This window comes from Manis pentadactyla, chromosome X (assembly GCF_030020395.1).
Source record: "Manis pentadactyla isolate mManPen7 chromosome X, mManPen7.hap1, whole genome shotgun sequence".
NCBI lineage: Eukaryota > Metazoa > Chordata > Mammalia > Pholidota > Manidae > Manis > Manis pentadactyla.
The window spans coordinates 143,712,251-143,736,734 of record NC_080038.1 but is presented as its reverse complement, the minus strand read 5'-3'; the positions used below and the strand labels follow the sequence as shown (position 1 = coordinate 143,736,734).

General features: G+C 48.6%; 1 protein-coding gene and 1 long non-coding RNA gene across 3 annotated transcripts in view; one reads left to right on the top strand and one right to left on the bottom strand.

Moving 5' to 3' along the window:
- The first annotated feature begins 6,837 nt into the window (after positions 1 to 6,837).
- Positions 6,838 to 24,484, top strand: part of CD99L2 (CD99 molecule like 2) — a 95,534-nt gene continuing 77,887 nt past the window's right edge. The window contains exon 1 of one of the 2 annotated variants that reach the window (XM_036908411.2): positions 6,838 to 7,129. In XM_036908411.2, coding sequence (XP_036764306.2) covers positions 7,063 to 7,129 — 67 coding nt within the window. In that variant the 5' untranslated portion in view covers positions 6,838 to 7,062. The remainder of the gene's footprint in view (positions 7,130 to 24,484) is intronic. The other variant, XM_036908412.2, reaches the window with a different exon arrangement.
- Positions 14,404 to 15,539, bottom strand: LOC130681926 (uncharacterized). Its single transcript, XR_008995213.1, has 2 exons — positions 15,268 to 15,539; positions 14,404 to 14,938 (listed from the first exon to the last, which is right to left on the bottom strand). It is a non-coding gene; the product is annotated as an uncharacterized LOC130681926 (long non-coding RNA).

Here is a 24,484-nt window from a genome sequence, read left to right as displayed (position 1 = left end):
GCTTCTGAAAAAGCCTTTAGACAACACAGAAGATGCATTGCAATGTATGTATCTGGGTTCACAGGAGAAGCAGGCCTGCAGGGGTGAAGGTGGGTGTGATATGTGTGCATGGTGGGGAGATGGCCCATGGACTAGAGGACAGAGTGAGAAGAATTGCTGGGAGAATGGGCAGTGTGAACAAAGCTCTGAGGCAGGTAGGGGCAGCATAGTTTGGAGAGCTGGGAGAGCTCTGGAAAGGCTGGGACCTGGGGTTAAGAGAGGGAGAGAGATGGTCTGGAGAGGTCATCTGGGGCCAAGTCCTGCAGGGCCTTGAACGCAGAGCTCAGGAGCTTAGACTCAAAGTCAGGAACCATGGGAAGAAGTTAATGGGAGGCTGGACCAGGGGAGGGCTGTGATCTGACCTAACCCATCTGGAAGCTCCTCTTCCTGTAGTGTGGTGAGTGGACGGGAGAGCAGGGAAGGAGAGGGAAGGGCCCCAGTTCCAATGCTCTGCTTGCTCTCAGTAGTCCTTCAGCAGTCACTTGTGCTGCAGTGTCCTTAGAGAAGGGGGTGTTGTCAGAAGTCTTGGAGAGGTACAATTGCCAGGCACTATTGATACATGTTAATCAATTTCTGTTCAAATTCACATAACCAGTTAGAGGCAGATCCATGCTACTCCAATTTTTCTCTGCCTCAGTTTACCCAAGCCAGGTGATAAAAGTCTGCAAACAGAGATTTGATGTTTGCTTAGGAGTCAATGGACTCGAATGGTCTTGTTGGATGGGCTGGGATTCATGGACACTGGCACCTCACCTGTGTGTGCATGTGTGTGTCTGTGTATGTGTGCCTGTAGGGGGTGTGTGTGCGGATGTATTGGTGTCCCAAATCAGGGAGCAATATGTGTTGAAAACCAACAAGAGGTATTTTTTTAACACAATGCTTTTACTATTAATCAGATGCTGTTTTCCACATTTGCGTTCTGTAACTTTTTCTGGGAGATGTTTTGTAGTGCTTAAATTACATGAAAAAAAAAATAAAGAAGCCAAATGTTGGTGTCTGTGGTGTGAGTCTCCCAAGGGCTTCAGGGAGACATCACTAGGTAAGTTAAATAAGGTCCTACTCCTCCTCATTTGGGAAGCAAATGTTAAGCCCTGTTCTTGCAGAGGTCAGGATTCAGAGTGGAAAACGCTGCCTTGAAAGTATTACAGAAAGATAAGTTATTTCTTGCCAAGTGTTTATGCAAATTCCGTATATTAACTCGACTGAGCACTAGAAAGAAATTTACAGAGCAGCTTCTCACATCAGGAAAACATGCAGGTATAAGGTTTTGCCCTGCTTGACTTGGCACGCAGGTTTCCAGAAGACAGGTGGGTGTTCTGCATTTAGATTTCTAGAGAAGAGGACTCCTCATGATAATGAGCTTTGGAACTAACTGGGGACCCATTGGCATTTTGTGCCCGTCTTCTTTTCCTTCTGTATTGTCACCGAGGCCATCACTGCCATTATTGTCCCCCCTGTATAGTTCTTAGTTAAAACACCTCAAATCCCAAATGGGAATTCTAACAGGAATCAGAAAGGATGAGATGATTCATATCTCAGGGGAATTTGTCACACTGGATCACAAAATGCTCACAGAAGGTCAAAGGGTCCCTTCTGGGGGTGAGCAACTCTGTGTCGTGCAGCTGTGACAGGACTCCTGGGGCAGAGGTGGGTGGGCATTCTGCAGAAGCACAGGAATGGACGTTGGCCTCCTGTCTGTGAAGCTGCGGCTCCTGATCTGCCACACTAGGTCACCTCAGGTGACTGGAAAGCCGGCATCCGCGCGTACCCTCCTCCTGGCCCGGCCTCCTCGCTCTTTTCCCTGCCTCAGCGCCCCATCTCATTTCTTCACTTTCCCAGCTTTTCACTCTTCAGTGGCTCTGTCACCTAGAGCAGCATTTTCTAAGGCAGATGCTGGGCTCTGTCTGACAGAGTCCTGAGTCTCCTTGAAGAAACAGATTCATAAAATGACAATCTAATCTTGTCACCCAGCACCACTTAAAACGCTTTGGGATTTCCAGTTGCATTTGGGGAGAGTAGAAATCTGACCTATTTTATGAAACGTGCACGACCTGCTTCCAGACAATTCAAATGCCTTGTGTTGTGCCCTTGTCGTTTCCGGGCCTTTGCTTCAGCATTGTCTCGGACCCCCGGCCCACCCCATCCCACCACCCTTGACGTCTGCGTGGTGAACTATTGCTTTTCCTTTAAGTGAGCTCTACCTGACCATCCACCGGGAGGGGCCCCACTCTTCCCTGCTCCCACAGTGCTCTCTGCCCCCTTTCTAACTGCTTGTAATACATGGAGTTGGAATTGCTTGTCATCTGTCCCCTCCCCACAGGCACCTGGGACTTCCTTTACTCCTCGGCCCTGAGAACAGGGCCACGCCCATCCGCCATCCCCTCCTTTCTCTGGCCACTGCTTCCTGCATCACATACTTAGCCTGAATGCAAACATGTATCTTCAGCCCCAGCCTCTCCCCCTAGACAGCCCCCTGCAATGGCTCCCAGCTCCTCCCCCCAGATAATGCCACCAGCCACTTCCCCCGTTTTTTGCTTTCCTCGTCACTCTGCTGCTTGATGCTTAAAACCCTTCTTCAATGGCTTCCCTCTCACACAGGATCAAATCTTTGCTCATTAGCATGGTATTCAAGGCTCTGCCTGACCTTGCCTTACTATAAAATCCCAAAGAGGAGAGAATAAGGATGCTCTGGAGAGGAGAAGATTGGGGGATAATTTGCTTACAATTCAAAAAATATGAGAGGGAACCACTGGTTCCCCAGACTTGCGATTTTTACTGGCGAGTAGATTTTTTTTTAAATTTGGGGACAGTAGGGTTGCCAACTTTTTATTTTGCAAAGTAAGCACATCAAACAAACACTGCTATCTTTTCATTAAATAAAGGACTTTTGTATACCAAGAAAAAGTCCATGATTTCAGAATAAAGGTCAGTCGTCTGGCTTTGTAGGGGAAAATTTGCCACAACTTCATTTTTCCTATTTCTCTTGAAACGGTAAGGACTTGAGTCTGATGTCAGGCATTCAGGGAACCGGTGTGGCCCAGGGCACTCCCCCACCCAGCAGCTAGCTGTTCGCATTCCCATTGACGTGCAGGGAGTCTTTGTCTCTTAACTGGCCCACACAGTGGGGAGTGCAGTGGTGTGTGTTGGGGGATGGTTATTGGGTCCCTTTCCCCAGCCAGGGCCCTCAAATTAGTTTGGTTAGAGGGGTTAGAGCCCAAGGCTGTGGGGGAGGGGAGAGGAAGCAGTTGGAAAGGCTACTGGACCCTTGAGCACAAACTTTGCTCTGCCATGAGTCCCAGGGGCCAAAGGGTGGCCCTGAGTTGGGGCAAGGCCTTTGTGCACCCCCTGCCCTCGCATGGGCTCCCTCATCACTCTTGTGCCCCAAGAATCAGCTGGGTGTGTTACCAGGAAGTGGCACTCCTGATGTGGATGGTGCTCTTGGGATGGGCACCTTCAACAGCATTGGGGGTGGTAGCAAGGCCATTCCAGGGCCCTGGTGGGCAGATGCCACCAGGTGGGGCTACAGGTGAGGAACACCCCCTTGGGGAACTTTGCAAGGAGGGGTTTGTGGCACTTGGGAGCAAGATCAGGAACTCCGCACTAGTAATAGAGATAGCAGCTGTTTTGCAATTTAAACCAGTCTTGCCAAGGATATGGTGTGTAATGAGGGAGGGGGCAGAAGGCTGGGGAGTGGTGGGATACCTGGGTAGCTCTCAAAAGCCTACTTAACTCAAATCAGTGTAAGCCTTCCCAGCCCCAACTGTGCCTCTCCTGTACTCACAGACTGGCCTGGTGTCCATTTGTCCACGCTACACTTCTCTGCCCAAGTCAGAGCTGATGAAAGGTGGATGCTTTAGGAGAGGAGTTTGTCAGGCCAAACAGTTTTCCAACTGGTGACAATTTTTAGGACATGAGACATTCAGGAAGGGGTAAGGAGTAGGAAGAGTGGGCACCAGGGAGTGGTGTGGGGGCAAGGGCAGACCTGGCCAGGAGTCAGTCCCAGCGTCCATGTGCAGTGGCAGTGGGGAGTGTACGTGTGTTTGGGGGACATGGTTTCTAAGATTAGGATTCCCTGTATGTAAATCAACTCCATGTCCATTTGCAATTCAGCAGGGTGGCAGCTCCCTGACTGAGAGGCACAACAAGTTCCGGTTGTTCTTCAGCCTGTAGGAGACTGAGGCACAAACCTGGCCTCAGATAAATCATTTTGCATAGGGAGAGTTATCTGGCAGCATTACTGCCCTTAGACATTTGCAATATTTTGACTAATGACGTTTTTTTGAGTGGGTGACTTTCAGCACAAGGTAAACAATAGCCTTTTCTGGTGGTTCTTACTACCGTGCTCATCCCCTGTTTGGGAGGAGTACACTCTTTGGGTCCCACATCATCACCAGTTAATAGTCATCCTTGCGACAGTTCAACCTGTTAGAACAGAAGCTGGCAAACGTTTTCTGTAAAGGGCTAGGTAGTTAAATAGTTTAGGCTTTGTGAGCTCCACAGCCTCTCTTGCAACTACTCAACAGGACTGTAGCAGCATAAAAACAGCCACAGACACCACAGAAATGAATGGAACTGGCTGTGCTCCCACAAAATCCATGGACCTGACATTTGAAATTCATGTAACTTTCCCTTGTCACAGAATAATCTTCTTTGGGTTGTTTCAACAATTTAAAAAGTGCAAAAACCACTTTTCGTTTGCAGTCTGTACAAACAGGCAGGTGGGCTGGACTTGGCCCTCCGGCAATGGTGTCTCAACTACCGCACATAACTGCTGTGGCCAGTGCTTTGCTGGTGGGATTTAAGTGTCTCCACTGCACATTTACCAGAGCTTCAGTTGGGTGTGACTGTCCACTGCATGTTGACTGAGATGGCTTCAGCTTACGCTGCATTTTCCTCACTTCCTCATGCCTCAGTGTATAGGTGCTGGGGTTTACCCATCAGAGCCCGAAGCTCTCCGAAACACCGTGATGTCCAGCACCCTCCTGTTGCAGAGGGGACCACTGATGCCAGGGAGCAAGGGAATGGCCCAGGGCCCCCAGAGGTAGTGGGGAAGGTGGGGGCACATCTGTAGCCTGGAATACACAGCAACTGCTCAGCCTCACGGCAGCCAGTATTTCTTCAGCTCTTACAAGACTAACTGAAGTCCATTCGCTGTGTCCCCATACTGCCCACTTTCTACCATCTCATTTAACCCTGAGCACAACCTTATTGGGTCCAGCCAGAATTTCAACCCTGTCTGGCTCTAAAGCACATGTTCTTAACCATTCACACAATGGGGTCTCTACTGATTCCCCCTGCTCTGACACTATGGGACAAGAGCTGGTTAACCCTCCCCCAACCTCAAGGAACCCCATTTTGCTCCTTTTCCCTCGTTGATTTTTGAGGTGATAGATGAAGTCATGAGGAATAAAAAGCAAGGGTAAAGTGCCTGGGATATGCCATGTAAATAGTACGAGTTCAACAACTATTAGCTATTTCTGTTAATTCTCCAGCTAGTGTCATAGATTAGGCACTGCCCTGAAAATCGGAACATCCACTCGCTCCTTGTATGTTTTGTTTTTCCAGCCCCAGGATTCAGAGCAATGGATGGGAGTCACACGGGGAAAAATGTCAGCTCCATCTTAGCGAGACCCCTGCCCCCACTATGGCTCCGTGGGTGGAGGGAGCCAGGGAAGGGGGTCTCTGGAGGTGCAGGCTGGGTTGGGGGCACAGGAAACCTACCAAAGAGACAGTGGGGGAAGATGGAAGGAGCCACCCTCTAAGGAGGATGGGGCCCAGGGGGGCCAGTGCTGAATGATGGCAGGCACAGGCTCGACGACATGGCTGGACCACTCGGGAGAGCAGGGGCTCTTTCTCTTTGTCCTCGAAAGCTGCTCGAGCTGGGGCCCTTGAGGGCGCTCACGTCAACGGCTGCAACGGGCATTTTGCTGTTCAGGGCAATGTTGGAATCTGATTTCGCCGGTCCCGTTTGCAGGGATTCATGGGAAAGGACTACAGGGCGTTTGTCGATCACTGAGTACGTTTACAGAACGACTCCGCAGCTGTGAACTTGCGCTTTAAGCGCATTCATCAAAGCATCGGGGAAGCTAACCCAGTCCCTCCCCCTCGTTCCCCAGGGTCTGCAGCGCTCCGGCTCTGGGGCACCCCACCCCCTGCCTGGGGCTCGTTCCTCGAGACTGCTGTTTGCCCACCGCGGCCAGCCACGAACACAGCCCTTGTCTTTAATCTCTGGACGGAGCTCCACTACAGTTTCCTGCACAGATCGGCCAGTGGGCGGGCAACTAGCGTCTGTCAAAAGCCAAGCCAGCTGCAGCGGAGGCAAGAGCGCGGGGGCGTCGTCCCGGAGCCGCAGCTTAAGGGGCCCCTGGGGAACAGCCTTTTACTGGGAGGATACCAAGTGCACCAGGGCAAGAGGCCTCTCCAAGGTCACCCGGATGGCGGAGCGCACGTGGTGTGCGCGCCGCCTCGGGTCCTGCTTGGGCCCGGGAGGAGTCCGGCGCGCCGGGCGGAAATCTCCGCACATTCTCGCGGCCGGCGCCTCCGGCTCCCGGGGGCACTGTTAGCTCACTGATCCCACCTGCGGGGCCCACCTCGCCCTCGCGTCCGGAGAGCTCTGCTGGGAAGGGGCCCGACCGCACACCCGCGCGGGTCCCAGCGCAGACCCCAGCCTCCCGGCCTGTCACGCGCCAGCCCGGCCTCGGGCGGAGGGCCTGTTCCCAGGTTGTGGCCCCGCCCCTCGCGCAGCGGCCCCGCCTCCTCATGACTGTAGCCCCGCCCCTCGCGCCGCACACGCAACCCCGTCGCCCCTCTCCAGGCGCAGGCCGGTCGCGTCCCCGGCGCCGGCGCCGGCGCTCGTGCGCGCCCCCACACGCCCTGCCAGGGCCGCGCCGCGCGCGCCAGCTGTGGGCGGGGCCCTGCAGTGGTGGCTGGGCACCTCCTCCTGCGGCGTTTCCCCCCGCTCTTTCCCTCGCTTGCCCTCGCGCTAACTGTGCTCCTCTGGGCCCCCTTTGCCCGCTCCCAGCCATGGTGGCCTGGCGGACTGCGTTCCTCATCTGCCTCGCTTTCTCCTTGGCCACTCTGGTCCAGAGAGGTAAGGCGGCGGCGGGCCCGGGGGGCGGGGGCTTGGCGCCCGGGCGGCCCCGCGGTGCGCATGAGCGGCCCGGCCTCCGCCCCGAGGGCCTGCGGCGGAGGCGGGCGGGGCAGAGCGCGGCGGCGGGGCTGCGAGACCCCGGCCCGCGGGGCTCACCTCGTGGAGCTCCTTGTGGCGGGAGAGGAGCGCTTGGGACCCATCCTGGTGCTGCGCTAGAAACAGCGGGATAGCCCCCCCTTCAAATCCTGAGCAACGTGTCACCGCTGGTGACAACAGCAGTCCCCAGGAGATTGCCTTTTGGTAAACCTTGAAGAGGGCTTCCTTTCCCTTGAGTGGAGCACATCGAAATGCGTTTTGAGGCCGCCTGCAACAGAAGCACCTGGGGCGGGGGGGCTTCCTGGGAGCATTCCAACCCCCTTTTGTCAGGATCTCCGTGAGGGCAGGGATGTGGGGGTGGATGGGGGACGGCAATGTGTAGATCTAGCCAGCTCTTCTGGTGTTTCTGGTGCCCGCCCCAGTTTTCAATCCACTGGTGCTATTTTGCTGTGGAGAAGGAGAGAAATTCTACCAATTAGCTCCTCGCTACTCCCAAGTGTGGTCCAGGACCCACATGAGCATCACCTGGGACTTGCTCAGAATGCAGCATCTCAGGCCCCACCCCTGATCCACTGAGTCAGATTCTGCATTTTACCTAGCTCCCTGGGTAGTTTGCAGGCGCATTCAAGTTTGAGAAGCATCTTGGTATAAATACAAGTATGTGGTTAAAAATAGGGTTTCCAACATGTACCAACTGAATCTTCTCACACTTATTTATATCCCATCTCCACGTCAGAAAAGGGTTTGAGGAAAACACTGCAGTTGAGCACAGATTCACTCTCTGAGCTTCCTGACAAGGCAGGCAAATTCAGCTAGTGCAAAACATAATGAGCTCAGCAAAAACCAAACTTTGTTTTACAAACCGAGCTCTAGTGAGATGTATGTTATGTATAAGGAGCACTGGCAAACGCGGACAGTCCAGGGCAGTTTTGAAAAACATGCAGAACTGTTTCTTGTGAGGACAGCCATCCCAGAGCCGATAAAAGAGAAGCCACTTAACATTCTACAAAGGTGCCAGGCTCTGATCTGAACACCGATGATGCAGCAGTAAACAAAACTAAGACTCTGACCTCATGGAGTTGATGTCTTTGGGCAGGGAGAAAGTAAGCACTGACATCGCAATTTCTGTAGTCTATTGTTAGTGCGATGAAGAAAAATCACGTTGCTGGGTGGTTGAATTCGCTGTTTCACTTTTCCCTTTGGGATTAAGATTTGTGTTTTGTTTATGATGCATTTGTGGGAAAAAGTATAATCATTTGATGACTTGCATTTAATGATATGGAGAATTTGAAAGTGGAAGCACAGAAAAATTGGACAAATAACACTCCAAAGGCTATCTTTTGAAAGGTTTCAACGGGGTATGCATATTGACAAGGTGAGGAATATTAATGGTCAGGTCTCAGATTTTCACCTAAACGCATTATACAAGGCATTTTAGGAGGTAGTGGAGAAAACTGTGAATGGGTGCAGCTGTTTTACAGTTGCAGAAACAGAGACACACGAGGTGAAGTAACTTGCCTCAGGGGGCGGAGCTAAGATTTGATCCCAGGCTTGTCTGATTCTACAGCGTTTGCTCTTTAGCACTAAGCATAATACCTTTAACACCTGGAGGCTGCCCTCCTTCCATCACTTAGTGGCCAAGGGGCCCTGGGAGTTCTGAACCTCAAACCTTGCTTGGTTTGCTCATCCATATAATGCCTAGCAACTCACAAAGGTGTCTTGAGGGGACCAGGCATGTGTCACTCTAAGATCTGTGGCTTTGCCACCAGCTACCATCTCCTGGATGCTTGCTGGGTGCCAGGCACTTCACATACCTTGTTCTCAAGTGTGTTACTAGTTTTGCTGGTTAGGTCTGCACCCTGCCTTCCAGGTGAGGGGCCCCTGGTTACATAGCTCAGAAGAGATTGAGCCAGTATCCCATCCAGATAAGACTGCTACCCAGTGATCTTTTCAAATTTTAATTAAGAAAACTGAACCAGAAGAAGTTTTTGCCTCAAGGTGGGAACCCAGTTTTGCTGGTCTTTTGTGCCTAGTAAGAAAAATACAGGTTTTGCATTGCTCTTTCTGGCTGCCATGTCAAAAAGTGAACAAACACAAAGCAGGTGCTCAGTTAGGCACCTGAAGCTCTTCTAGAGCCCTGGAGTGGGAGATTGGGTGGGCCTGCCCAAGAGCCACTTGATCCTCTGTCTGATCCTCAGTAGTGAGGTGTGATCAAGAAAGCTGTGCAGACCTCAAAAAGCACACAGGACTTCGACATGCAATTTGTGAAATCCTTCCAGAGGCTGGCAAGTTGAGACAGTTCTTGGGCTCCCACGAGTTTAAGAGGGTGGTTAACAAGTCATTCTTGTTCTAATTATGGATGGGTTTTAGTCTACTGTGTATTTTACTGTTCTCAGTAATCCTCTGAGGACAGGTATGTCACCTGTATGCACCTATAGGAATGGGACTCTGTTCTGAATGGTGGGGAGAAGAATCTCAGTGGTGGGTGGGTAGTAATCAGGCTCCATTTCCCAAATGCCATCCACACACCACACCCTTAGTGCCTCTGTCTTGCCAGTGAGTTTCAGCCCCTGGCAAGTTTGCTATGGATTCACTGTGACCAAAGAAATTGAAAGCAAAACGTTCTTGGGGTGAAAGGGTTATCCCCAACTTTATTTCCAGGTGGCAGGTTAGTCACTAAAATCCCGTTCACTCAGAGCAAGTCTGCGTGCAGCAAGCCAGTCTCTGCCTCTGGGCCCCTCTGCCTGCACGGCCGCCCCACACAGCCATCCTCTGGGCCTCTCTGCAGTTGTCCTGCACAGCCGTCCCACACAGCCATCCTCTGGGCCTCTGTCCTTGGCACTGCCACCACTCCAGCCTCTGCTCTCCTGCAGCCTTGCAACCCTGCCACCTTGTCGCGTGCAGAGGACTGGGCGGAGCTCTTTATATAGAGTCAACAGCCATGTATTGCCCACAGGTGTGCAGTGAGCTATCAACCAGGGCCAGGTGAGAATCTGGCCACAGAGCTCTCATTTTATCCACAGCCTCACACAGTTCCCCTGCACAGCTGCCCTGAAAGGTTAGCACTGTGGCCTGTCTGGTGTCCTGAGTCTATAAATGTCCATGGCCACTTGCATACAGCCTTGAAAAGTAACTGGGTGGTGTCTTGCCTGAAGGTTTCAGTGAGATGGAGGAATGACAGTGGAAACTTCTTGGGGGTAAAAGGGTTTGTTACCCAGCTTGTTTTCCCAGCTACAGGTCAAGCAAGAGAACTATGTCTGTAACTCTCCTTCGACTCTGCCTCCGCCTAGAGTGCTGGGCAGAGCTCTTTATATAGTAACTCAGTCAGTAATAGCTCATTGCCTATGGGTGTGGAAGCAGTAGCCTAGCAGTAGGCTAGTTACATCATCAAGTAGTTTAGGGTCAGGTGAGGATCCTCGCAGTAGGAACTTCGATTTTCCTCGCAGGTGGTAACCCATTTCACATGAAAAATGTGTGGTCCAATGACGTTTAGGACTTGAATTCAGGTTCATCTGAATAACCAAACGGGTCATGAATGTAAATGCCCCCAGGATGGGCAAGATCATAGAAATGTGAGAAGTGGCTGAGAATAAGTCTGATGAGCATGTTGGCAAATCGCTGAGTGCCTGCTCCTTCAAAGAGAGCAGCCCTGTGACAGAGGGAAAGGGCAGGAGTTGGAGCAATCCTGCCCAGCACTTCCATGGCCTCGGGGGGTGGGGGTGGTCATTTAACAGCTCGGGGCCTTGGTGTCCTCATGTGTAAAATGGGGACAATACCACCATCCACCTCATGGGGTTGTTAACAGGATTGAATGGCTAAAGCGCTTAGCACAGCACCTGGCTCCAGGTGAGTTCTGTGTTAATTATTCACATTACCTAAGACGTTCCCAGCCATATTTAAAAAGTAAACAGTGCAACAAACCTTGAGAATATTATGTTAAATGAAAGAAGCGAGACACAAAAGCCCACATATTGTATGATCCCGTTTATAGGGAACATCCAGAGTTGGCAAATCCATAGCACAAAAAGTACACGAGTGGCTGCCACGGGGCGGGTGGGGGTGGTGGGAGGAATGCCTAGTGTGCATAATAGGAACAGGGTTTCCTTTGGGGTGATGAAAGGTTCTGAAAGTAGATAGAGGTGATGGTTGCACAATCTTGTGAATGTACTAAGAATCACTGAAACTGTACACTTTAAAAGGGTGAGTTGTATAGTGTGTGAATGATATCTCCATTTAAAAATGCACAGTACACGGGGAGAACAGTGTATCACAGAGAAGGGACATAGTGGATCTCTGGCAACTTGTTGCACTGATGGACAGTGACTGCATTGGGGTCTGGGTGGGGACTTGATAATATGGGTAAATGTAGTAACCGTATTGTTTTTTCATGTGAAACCTTCAGAAGAGTGTATATCAATCATACCTTAATAAAAAATTTAAAAAAACGCACTGTAGTCTAAGAATAAATGAGGGGAGTGGCAGCATGTGACCCTTGGGATGGGGTTGGTTTTTGGGGCAGAGAGGTGAACAGATTGGGCTCCAGGTGCTGGGGGCGCTGAGATGCCAGGTTGGGATCCAGGCAGAAGCCCTGTGGGCTGCCTGGGGCTAGTGGCTATAAGCCAGGCGGGCAGCAGGGGCACCCGTAGGAATGGCCCAGAGCTGCTAAATCCCCTACTCCCTGAGTTCAGGAATGGTCCCTGGAAAGGGGCATCCTGGGCAGGAGGGGACCTTTCCTTTCCTGGATGGCCCGGGGTCACCATTATGTGCACCAGAAAGTCACTGCACTGAACTGACCGTCTGGGTACTGTGTGCCTTTTCATGTCACCTGTTTTGATTGGTTTTTGGCCCCTTCCTGTCACAGGTCACATCCCCATTGCCTCCATACTTTTGGGTACCAAATAAATAAAACTTGCTGGTTTGTTAAAACACACACACACACACATACATACACATGCATAGATATATGTCACTCAGGGTGTGTATCACGCAGGAGTTAGCCCCAGCAGGCACTGAAGAAGGGCCTGCAGATGCTTCTGGTAGGCAAGAGGAGGATGAGGCCATTCGGCCACGCAGAGGGAAGTACTGGCAGGAGCTGGTTTGGCTTCTTGTGAGTTCAGGAAAGACACCTTCCAGGTGCACTGACTTTCCATTCTGGGTTTTTCTACCATGTGGTGTTGGTGCTTTTCCTCCTGTGTGTGTATGCCTACTCTTTGCATGTGGCATGGATTCCTCTGCCGCCCTGCGTGTGCTTGGGGAGGCCTGGCTGCAGGGGGTCTTGGCCTCCAACCCAGATATGGCTCTCCCTGAGGCTTGCTCACAGGCCCACTGACTGGTCAATCTTGGTTTGCATGTAAAAGCTGAAACTCATCCTACACAGAAGAGAAACAGGTGAGAAAATCTGTCATGCAGGTAGGTGTTCTAAATGGAGGCGGGTGGGAGGCTGTGGTAGACCTAATAATAGTAATTGCCTTCCAAAGTGTCCACGCCCTAACCTCTGGAACCTGTGATTGTTGGTTATATGGTAAAGGAGAATTAAGGTAGTGAGTGGGATTAAGGCTGCTAATCAGAGGGCTTTAAAATAAGATTCTCCTGGGTTATTGTGGATAAAATGAGAGTTCCTGTGGCCAGGATTCTCACCTGGTCCTGGCTGACTAGCTCACTGCACACCTGTGGGCAATACATTGCTGTTGACTCTATATAAAGAGCTCCGCCCAGTGCTCCGCGCGCGTCATGTGATGGTACAGTTGCAGGAGGGCAGAGCAGAGGCTGGAGTGGTGGCAGCACCGAGGACAGAGGCCCAGAGGACGGCTATGTGGGACGACTGTGCGGACAGGGGATCCGAGGCAGAGACTGGCTTGCTGCACGCAGACTCACTGAGTGAACGGGATTTTAGTGATTGACTTGCCACAGTGGAAATAAAGTTGGGTATACACTTTCACCCCAAGAACGTTTTATTGTCATTTTCTTTGGTCACACTGAATCCATAGTGAACTTGCTGGGGGCTGTAACCCACTGGCAAGACAGTTATCCTAGCCAATTAAAGGACGGGGGGCCTTTAAATATGGAAGAGGGAGGTAGAGGAGTTAGGGTAATGGCTTGTGAGAAAGGTTGGCCTGGTCACTGGCTCTAAAGGTGAAAGGACTATGAGCCAAGTAATGCCCATGCAGCTGCTGGAAGCTGGAGAAGGCCAGGGAACAGAATTTCCCCTAGAGCTCTGGAATAAATGGAGCCTTGGTGACACCCTGGTTTTAGTTAGCTGAGACCCGTGTTGGACTTCTGACCTGCAAAACTAAGATAAAAACGTGTTGTTTTAAGCCATGAAATCTTAGCAAGAGGAAATTAAAGAAGCTAGGGGGCAGATTTTAGCGTTCTCTTCCTTTGAAAAAGCTAGTTTGTGATCTCTTATGTTTCACTTTTGTCTTTTTAGATCAGTCCCCAATATGCTCTGAGTTCATAGGATTTTAAAGTAGAGAAAATTGGATGATAGTGATATTCTTGGGGGGACGATGAATGTTTAGAAGCACCTCTGAGGGCCCTGGAAGGCAACTACGTTTCTTTCGCTGGGGTTTGATTTTTGTACTGCTTCATGAGGTGTCTGGGCCTGCAGTGGGGCCCCCCTGCAGTCGTTCAAGAGATCTTTTCCATTCCCCATTGCTCTTCCCCAGTCCTGCTGGCCATTTGAAGTAGGGTGCAGTCTGGGGCCAGCAAACGGCGTTTCTGAAAGGGGGCCATGCCTGCCCCTTTGCTGTGGAGTGTGCCCCAGCTCGCCCATCTTTCTTGCGTCCTGACCTCAGCTGATTGTGTGGGTTCCCTTTGCTGAGGTGGGTGGGGAAGAGGACTAGAGCAGGAATGGGTGGGCCTGGACCTCCACACCAGTTTCAACCAGTTTAGAGCTCTTCCTGTTAGTTTTCTACCCAGGGCTGCTCATACAATGCTAGAAGGGTTGGGGCTTTAAATCACTCTGAAAACTCTGGGATTCAGGTAGTTATTTTCAACTACAAAGAGCGCCCCTGGTCCAGAAGCACCTGTTTAAAGGAGAGGCTTGGCGACATCCTGCTGGCATTGCAAGGTGGTTTACTTAGGATTCACTTCCAAATTAGGGGTAGTATCCTCTTCAGGAACTACTGTTGCACTGTGCAATTCATTACCCCCAAAATAGTGCCAAGGCACAGACTGGGTTCATTTTGACATTTTATTGCTGCTTCAGCCAGCCTGGGATGATGGAATTAACCCCAGGCCTGCATTGCAACATGGCCCACCATTGGCTGACAGCTGTTACCTTATCTGTAGCACGAGGCTTCTGCTCTCTGCTTTGCTGGCCTTACAGATTGCTGGAGTAGCCAGTTAACTGCTAATGCACACAGGCTTGCATTGTCAAGGCATTAGCAAAGTTAGGCTCCCTGGAGGGCCCAGAAGGCGAAAGGCCACCAGTCTAAAGCTGTTCTAATGAGAATTCAGAGGCTGATTTTTACAAAAGCCTTCACTTGCCCAGAACCCAAGTGTACCCCGAATTAGTGAGCTGGACCCAGAGTCCAAATGAGTTCATGAAGAACTGTCCCAGGAGCAACTCTGATTCAGTCGCCTGTCATGGCCCTCTGGCTTGCTGCAGAATTCTGGGCTGTTTGCAGAAGTGATCCCTCTTTTACTTTTTCACTGTTCTTTCATTTGGTTCCATCACTCCAGCTCAAAATATGCAAGAATCCAAAGTAGGGCCTAAAAAAAAAAAAAAAACCAACAAAAAACATGTTTTAATCTCTTATCACACATAACACACCTTGTAAGCATGTAGTTTGGGGCTCCCATTAATTTCCTTCTGTTAATATGCCTCCCACCTCTCCCCCAAAACTAATCCTGGCTTGTCAGTGATGGCTTTTGTGTTGCTAAAGCCAAGGGTCATCTGATACAGCCATCGGGCCCTCCCACAGGAAGCACTTTCTGCCCCAGGCCCCAGGAAGTCATGCTGCACAGGCCCTTCCCAGGCCGCTCTCATCCCTAACCTCGGGGCTTGGGCGAGCACCTAGCGTTTGGTCCTTGCTCTTCACCTGCACTTGCGTCCCAGGTGCTTTCAGCAGTCTCAAGCCTTCAAATCCCACCTGCATGCTGTGACTCTTCATTTTCTACCCCAGCTTTCTCTCTCGACCTCCAGGCTCCTACAATCATCATCGCCATGTGGTCATCTCATCTGATGCCCTGCTGCTGGCTACATCACTGAGCTTATACAGTTCAGCTGTGCCTCCAGGAGAATCCTGCAAGCAAGGGTTCCTGCCCTGTGCAGGTGTTTTTTGACTATTGCCTCTGCTAATAAACATCTCAAAAGGTCCCTGTGCAAACTTGAGCTTCTGCTCCTCCCCTCCACACCTGCTCCTCCGCCTTTCTGGGAATCCATCCTGCTCATGGCTCTGGCCACTCCTCCAGGGCTTTCAGGCCCCACATCTGATCTGTCAACAGACCGAGATGTGACCACTCGTAGAATCAGTCACGCTCGCCTCTGCCCACCAATTCCCTGGCTACCTCCCTTGACTGGGCTACTGTCCCCTCTCACTGGAGCCCCTGCAGTGACCTCCCAGCAGGCATCCAGAGTTTGCCCCTGCCCCCTGCAGTCCAGTCCCCGCACAGCCCCCAGACAAGTTTTTAGAAACCTAAGTGCACATCGCTCAGCTTAGAACCCCCAGGCCCCACCGCCCCCTGGCTTACTGTTGGAAGGAAAATAAAATCCAACCCCCCACTGTGGCCCACAAGTCCCAACAGGGTGGAGCCTTCTCCTCTGCCCTCAGCTCCCTCCCCTGCTCACCTCCAACAGGCTAAGCACCCCCTTGGGGACCTTTGAGTTTGCCCTTCCCTCTAAGGTGTCCCCCTCACTTCTCAGGTGCCACCCCAGATATCCCTGATGTCCCTACCTGAGATAGAACCCCCAAAACCCTTCTGCCCCCAGCCTGCTGAGGTTTCCTTTCCAGCCCTTATCTCCTGATGTTAGGTACCTGCTTCCTTGCTTACTGTCTGTCTCTGCCACTGGACTTCGGGCTCCGTGAAGGCAGGGATTTTTGTTCTTGTCCACTTTGTCATCAGTGTGTAGAACAATACCTGGCACAGGGATGTAGCAGGAAATGGATGGCACACTGGGAAATCAAAGGGCTATTTACAGGATATGGGCACGGTTAATGGAGATAGATCAACAAGGGGTAGTGAAATCCCTTGGGTGCTGAAGCAACATGGGGTGTTTGCCACCCTGGGGTTCAAGGGGAGGGGTGCCCTGGAACCCCGAGTAGCTAGGGCATGGCAGAGGGCAGTCCTCTGCCCGTAGAGGGGCCCATGGCAGCCTTTGGGGCTGGGGCTGGGGCAATAAATGTAAGGATTCCCACCTTCGAGTGTTTTGCTTCCGCCTCCTATGGCTAAACCCCTGGGTCCCAATTGTGCACACAGGTGCCCTGGGACATGCAGCGAGCTTAAAGTGGCAGTAAAGTCATGGTGGTGCCACAGATATTTTTAATTTTCAAGGAAACACAGCAGCCTCTGTCCAGTGCCGCACAAGCTACCACTGTTGAATTGGTTGGTACTAACTGCTTAGTAAACAAGACTGTTAAGTATTTTTGGTCTAAGGTGCTGTGAAAACCTGTCCTCAAGGAACTTGGCCTAGACAGACGCGGAAGCAACTGTACATAGTAATGGTCATGTGGGTTGGGAAGGAAGCACTAGGATTCCCTTGTGGCTGCAATGCTGTCTGCCTTGCAAGACCCTCACACCCTTCGCCCCCTGTTAAAAACTGTAAGCTCCCCGAGGGCAGGTGCAGGCCTTATTCTGCTCTTTCACTTGCAGGGCCCTGCATGGGTTCTGACTCAATGCTGCTCCCTCACGGAGGAGCAGGGCTGTGCTGAGCTCTGGCCTGCCATCTCCTCAGATCCACCAGCAGGGGCTCCATCGTGACTTCCCTTGACCCCCATCTGCTGGTTGTCTCCAGCCCCATGTTCTCGTAATGTCCCAGTGGCTTTTTCACATTTAGAGGCTGGATGTATCTCACTTTGCTTGTCTGTTGATCAGCTGTTGGACATTTGAGCTGTTTTTACCCTTTGGCTATTGAGCTATGAACATTTGTGTATGCATCTTGGTTTGAACACCAGTTTTCAGTTCCATGGGGGTCTATACCTAGTGCATAGCCTTTCATGACCTAGCGTCGGAAGTCATGCACTATTACTTCCACTGCATTCTGTAGGCTGAGTCACTTAAGGATAGTCCAGATTCAAGATGAGAACGTACATCTTTTACTGGGAAAATGTCAAAGAATTTTTAGCCACAGTTTAGCTAGAACTGCCACACAATCCACTGAGGTTTCAAGGTCCAGATGAAATGCTCCATCCTCTGTGGAGGTATGAACTGCTTGTAGCTTGATCACCATGCCTTTTCTGACTTACCTTGTTCTTTGTGAAATAATCGCCATTGTGCATGTTTGTAATTGTGCTGGTGGATGCTTAGCTTAGCTCCTTGGCTGCCTCCTCCGTTGATGCCATGCTGCTGTCATCGGCTGTCAGTTGGGTTGTCTCTCCGGAGAGTGGGAAGGACTAGCTGGCTCTGAGGGTCCTTCCAGCACTGATATCCTGTGAGCTTGATCTGGTTTTATTTGCAGAGGCTTTCTCCATGGGGGGAGGCTGCCTCTGGAGAGCACAGTGGCCGGCACCCCATCAAGGCAGGGCGGCCTGGGGATCTTTCTCCACCTTTATTTCTACTTGAAGAGCATGGACGGTTGGACACTTTCTGTCCTGGGTAGAGGCTGCTGAACAATTTCTCAACCACAGCACTACTGACATTTGAGGTGGGCAAGTTCATCAGGTGGGGGGCCAGCCTGTACGTTGTAAGGTGTTCGGCAGCGTCCCTGGCCTCTATTCACTAGATACCAGTAGTACCCCGCCCAGGTCATGCCACCCCAGAATGACTTCAGACATTGCCCAATGTCCCCTAGGGGCAGAATTGCCCCAGCTTGAGACCTGCTATATAGACAAGACATATTCTTTGTAATTCCAGTTTCAGTTATTCCTTATGAGTCACTAAGGTTTTCTGTCATTGTCACATTGCCTCAGGATACACATCTTGGAGTAAATCAGATCACAGCCAGTCTTTGTGGGTTGGTGTCAGTCCGGTTCTAGGCTCCTTGGCAAGCTTTGAGCTCATCCTTGGTAGATCAGGTATGTTGCCAATCTCTCCAGGGAGCTGGTTTCTGCATAGATTTCCACAGGTGGCCCCTGCCATCTATTTTGTGTTGGTCCTTATTAGTCTCACTTTTAGATGGAACCTTGTCTTTTTAAATACATCTTGTGATTTTTCTTTCTGAGAACCAGTGAAAAAGAATAGAAAAATGAGCCAGAGACTTGACCAAGCATTTCATAAAAGAAGAAATCAAATTGGACAACAAATATATGAAAAGATGTTCAATCTCATTAGTAATTGGAGACATGCAAATTAAACTATAATATAAAATTACATACCATCCAGTAGGCTAAAAATGATAAAGTCTGACAATCCCAGGTGTTCATATGGTTACAAGTTTAATCTCTGTTCTTTGTGGTAAACTGGGGAAATGTGGGAAAATGTAAAGGAAAAATGCAAACCCCCATAACCCAGGGTTAACCACTGGTAACATATTGGAATATGGTCTGTTTTTTCTCTGCAGAAATACATATTTCACACTATTGGTATTGAACTATGTATATAGATTTTCCCCTTTATTGTGAAATACACAGAAGTGTGCAAGGCTTTTAAATAAGTATAAAGTGAAAAACTGTCATCAGGAATCAAGTTGAGAAATGTTGACAACACCCTTGTTAAAAGAATATCTCTTCAGGTCCTCTGCCTGTTCTTAATCAGGTTGTTTTTTTTGGTATTGAGTTGTATGAGTTCTTTGTATAGTTTGGATATTAGTTCCTTATCAGGTACATCATTTGTAAATATGTTCTCCCATACAGTAGATTGTCTTTTTGTGTTGGTTTCCTTTGCTGTACAGAAACTTTTTAGTTTGATATAGTCCCACTTGTTTGTTTTTGTGGAGACATATCCAGAAAAAAATTGCTAATGCCGGGAGTTTTATGGTTTCAAGTCTTCTATTCTTTGTATGATACAAGACAGTGATCCAGTTTCATTCTTTTGCATGTGACTGTCCAGTTTCCCAACACCATTTATTGAAGAGACTCTTTTCCCCATTGAATATTCTTGCCTCCTTCATAGATTAACCATGTAAGTGTAAGTTTTTTCTGGGCTCTCTGTTCTATTGATCTGTGTGTCTATTTTGTGTCAGTATCATACTGTTTTTATTACCATAGCTTTGTAGTATAATTTGAAACCAGGAAGCATGATATAGCCATGAGAATAATTATGCCAGTGTGCACAAGTTCCTCTGGGGGCACTGACTCTCAAACTCAAACTTGAAGGGCCCCTGAGACCTTTTCACAGGGTCCACAAGATGCAGATATTTTCATAACACTAAGTTGTTAATTGCCTCTTACACTCTCCTTTTCTCATGAGTGTAGAGGAGTTTTCCAGAGTTGATGCGACATGTGCTATCTTTGCTCTGATGGCTAATAGAATGTGCACTTGTATCTTCCTGTGTTTAAAAAATTTCTCAGGTTTAAGTTTTAATATACATATCAATGGATATAACCAGCTTAAGCACAAGCTCTTTGAAAGTCTCATTTTTTTAGTATATAGAGTCCTAAGACCAAAAAGTTTGAAAATTGCTGTTCTAAGAGTGACATTTCTGGGTTATTCTATATTTGTAACTTTAATCTTAACAAGCAATGCCACACTGTCTTCCACAGTGATTGTACTCATCTTGCTATCATCTGTTAACCTTACCAATAAAACTGTCAGTTCAGTTATTTTACCAGCAAAAATGGGCTTACTCAGGAATAGCAGAGAATTGCAATTTGGGGCATACAAACTATGGTAAAACAGCAGGCAAGTCCAGAGATCAAAGGAGAGGAATACCCTTTTATAGAGGGAAAAGGGCTGAGTTGGGAGGGCTATTTAAGCAAAAAGGCCTCCTGTGTAAACTGGGAGTCCCATGTATTGTGACTTCTTATTGACTGAGTTGTGACAGTCCCTCATTGTCTGGGCTGTTGCCAGGGGAGGCAGAAACCTGCTTTCCTTCTGGGGAGTAAAGTAGTTGACATGGTATGAGTTGTACGCGTCCATCGATCTTCCAGTGAGGTCTGCCGCTGACGAGTAGTGGTGGGTGCGAGAGCTCCTCCTGCAGGCTTCCCAGAGCCATGTCTGTGAGGTTCTCTTCACTAACTTTCACACAGCAATGTGTAAGAGTTTCTGTTATGCAACAGCCTCACTAACACTTGGTGTTGTCAGACTTTAGTATTATTTTAGCTACTGGCGGGTTTATAATTTTATATTATGGATTGATTTACATCTCTCTGCTTACTAGTGAGGTTGAGCATCTTTCCATATATATACTGTCCAATTTGGTTTCTTTTATGAATTGCCCGGCCAAGTCTTGACTCATTTTTCTACTTTTTTTTTATGGTTCTCATAGTGCTTTATTTCCTCTTGTGCTTGGCTATTTTTGGCTGTGTATTGTTCATTGTCCTTGAAATGTGGGGATTTTTTGAAGTGTAGGATAAATGTGCCTTCTTGCAACAAGATTAGTTTGATTTTTGACAGGCATCTTGGGATGTCATCCTGGGACCACCTGAAAGTGGTTCATGATCTTTTCCCCTTGTTTCTCCAGAGCCAAGGCAGCTTTCCTTGCAGTCCTTTGGAGGTTGAATTAGGGCAGGTTTGTTCCTGAGTCATCCTTACCCCAAGGGTATAACCCTTTTTAGGGTCTCCATTTAATGTTGGAATAATTTTTTTTTAATTACTCAGTTTAGATGGCCACTGGCCTGGGCTTCAGTCCCTTTTGCCTGCCTTTGGAGGGTTGTTAAAACTAATAGTCAGAGTTCATCCAGATGGGCAGATACCTTCAGGGCAGACAGCTGGGTGTGCATGGGCTCCCACCTATCCAGATTTCCTGCTGTCACATAGGTTCTATCATGGTTGTTTTGACCATCTTGTCAGTTCTAAAGTACTTTTCAGGGGATGATTTTAAAATCAACCATTTAAATTGTTTTTAATTGGGAAGTTAGTCCAAACAATGTATCCTGCCATTACTAGAAACATGTAACCTTATGTTGTATATAAGGAAAATTGTTTTGAATGTGATTTTCGATGGATATTGAGGTGGACTCTAGGTCTTTGCTGTTATAAATTACATTTTAATAAATATCTTCATACAAAATACTTGGCTGAGGATAATGTAGCCTAACTACAGGGTGGCAGGGATAGGTGGGAAAGAGGTCTGAACCTTAGTGCTCAATTCATGTCAACTCTTGTTACTGTTACGTACACACACACACAGTGGCCGAGGTGCGGTGTGGAGCAGCCCTGCCCGATACTCAGGCTTTTCTGTGGAGAGGAAGATGAGGTCTTGTGCTGAGAATGTGGGAAGCCAGCTAGAGAGTTGGAAGGGGTGACAATGGGAGCCAATTAAGAAAACATGGTTTGCCAAGGCACCACAAGGGTCCAGCTGGAATCATGCACCCTGTGCTGGCAGCTGTGCCAGTGTCAGTCAAGGTGGGGATGTGAGACCTGCCGCTGTGCTGTGGTCCTACTGCAGAATATACCCCAGCTGGTGGGGGGAGTGCTTGGCGTGGTCAGTTCCCTCTGGGAAGTGTTGGGTGCTGCTTGTGTGCCAGGCACTTGCTTGGGGCTGGGCCATCAGAGAGGACTTAGCCACTAACCTTTCTTCAAGGAGCTCCCAGCCCAGCAGGATTAGAGAGTGGGATCCTCTTCAATGTTGGGGGTCGGTAGGGGAGAGAACAGAACGTTGTAATGGGAATTGCTGGTGCTGGCTCCTGTGTCTGCCGTGGTGGGGCTGGGACTGAGCCAGGTGGGAAAGGAGGAGACCATTGAAGGCCCCCAGGAGAACAGGAAGTATATAGTAAAGGACTGCCTGGCAGGCTTTGTAGGTCTGTTGGGGCAGGAGCTCAAGCCAAAAATTGGTTTCTCAATCAAACTAGAATGTGGCTTTTGTTATTTGCCCCACTGGTCTACTGAAAGGTTTTACTAAGGCCCCCAGGGTAAATATGTCTTCAGGTGATTATTGAAGTAGCAGGTCCCAAATGATCAGCATTGGCTACCTTCCTGGGCAGTGGGATTGGAAGGAAGAGGTGACTCTCCTTACTGTAAAGTTAGTTGGCAAGATGCATACAGGGAGCCTCTTGAATTAGTTTGATAGAGAACAGGCAATGGGAGTAGCAGGGCATGGAACTGATAACAGGCTTGGGGATGCGAAATGTCTAGACTAGTGACATCCAAATAGTGGGCTCCAGAGGCTTTTGACATTGACATCTATAAACACAGTCAGTGATTGCAGCTGAGTTATTCATGTGCTGCAATTTTTTAAGAAATGTATTCAGATGTTGCTCTGATTGAAAAATTGCAAAAATTTTAAAACCTGAGAAAGCTTAGATTACTTTTTGTGAAACTTCCTATTTCCCCATGCATTGCATCCATATGTATTTTAGGGTCAAATTTTCAAGTTAAAGTCCATTGGGATTTTGATTGGAATTACATTGATTAGGTAGGTTGATTTTTTTTTTTTTTTGGAGAGCTGATTTTGTGTCTGTGTCCCATCCAAACACAAGGTTTCTATTTAGTTCTGTGTTCTTTTGTGTTTTATAACTTCATGTATTTACTTCACATTCTTGTTAGACCTATTCTCAAGTGCTTGCAGTATATATTCCTGTGGTAAATGGAATATTTTTTTCCATTAAATTTCCTAAGTGATGATTGTTGGTGTCCTAGAGAGCTACTGATTTTTTTTTTGGTATCATTAATCTACAATTACATGAGGAACATTATGTTTACTAGACTCCCCCCATCACCAAGTCCCCCCAACAGGCCCCATTGCAGTCACTGTCCATCAGCACAGTAAGATGCTGTAGAATCACTACTTGTCTTCTCTGTGTTGCACAGCCCTCCCTGTGCCCCCCCCCCCACATTATACATGCTAATCGTAATGCCCTCTTTCTCCCCCACCATCCCTCCCTTCCCACCCTCCTGCCCAGTCCCTTTCCCTTTGGTAACTGTTAGTCCATTCTTGGGTTCTGTGAGTCTGCTGCTGTTTTGTTCCTTCAGTTTTTCTTTGTTCTTATACTCCACAGAAGAGTGAAATCATTTGGCACTTGTCTTTCTCCACCTGGCTTATTTCACTGAGCATAATACCCTCTAGCTCCATCCATGTTGCTGCAAATGGCAGGATTTGTTTTCTTCTTATAGCTGAATAATATTCCATTGTGTATATGTACCACAAGAGCTACTGATTTTTGTATATATTTTTTATTACCAGCCACCTTCCCAAACAGTCTTTTTATTTTTCATTTTTTTTGCTTGATCTTCTCAGCATTTCCAGGTATATAATCCTATAATCTGCAAATAGTGATGGCCTTGCCTCTTTTCCAGTATTTTCTTTCCTTTGTCATTTTATCGGATCCTGCTGACTAGCACACCTGGGACTATGTTAAATAATAGTGCTGCCTAAGAGGCCACCTTGCTTGTTCATGACTTTGGTCTGTGATATAGTTTTATCATGTTAAGGATAAATCCTCACTCCTCTTTTACTAAGGATTTAGCTTTTTAAAAATCAGTCAGTAGATTTTATCAAGTGGTGGTTTGACATCTCCCAGGCTCTGTCTGCCTCCTTCTAATCCACTAGTGTAGTAAATCATATCACTAAGTCCCTTCTTAGCACCCAGGTGGTCCTTGGCAAGCCCACTGTTTTTTGGATGTGTTCTTTTTGAATTCCTGACTGGGTTCCATTTGTGTATACTTTATGCAGTGGTTTTTTTTTTGAGGTGAAATTAGTATAGTTTCAGGTGTACAATAAGTAGTTATCATCAGTCACCAAACAGTTGACCCCCTTCACCCATTTTGCCCATCCCCCACACCCTTTCCCCTCTAATAATCATCAGTCTGTTCTCTGTATCTGAGTTTAGTTTAGTTCACTTGTTTTGCTTCTTAGATGCCACATATAAGTGAGTGAAGTCATGTGGTATTTGTCTTTCTCTGACTTATTTCACTTAGCATAATACCCTCAAGGTGTATCCGTGTTGTCGCAAATGGCAAGATGGATAATATTCCTGTGTGTATGTGTATCACATCTTTATTCATCCATTGATGGATGCTTAGGTTTCCATATCTTGGCTATTGTAAATAGTGCCACAATAA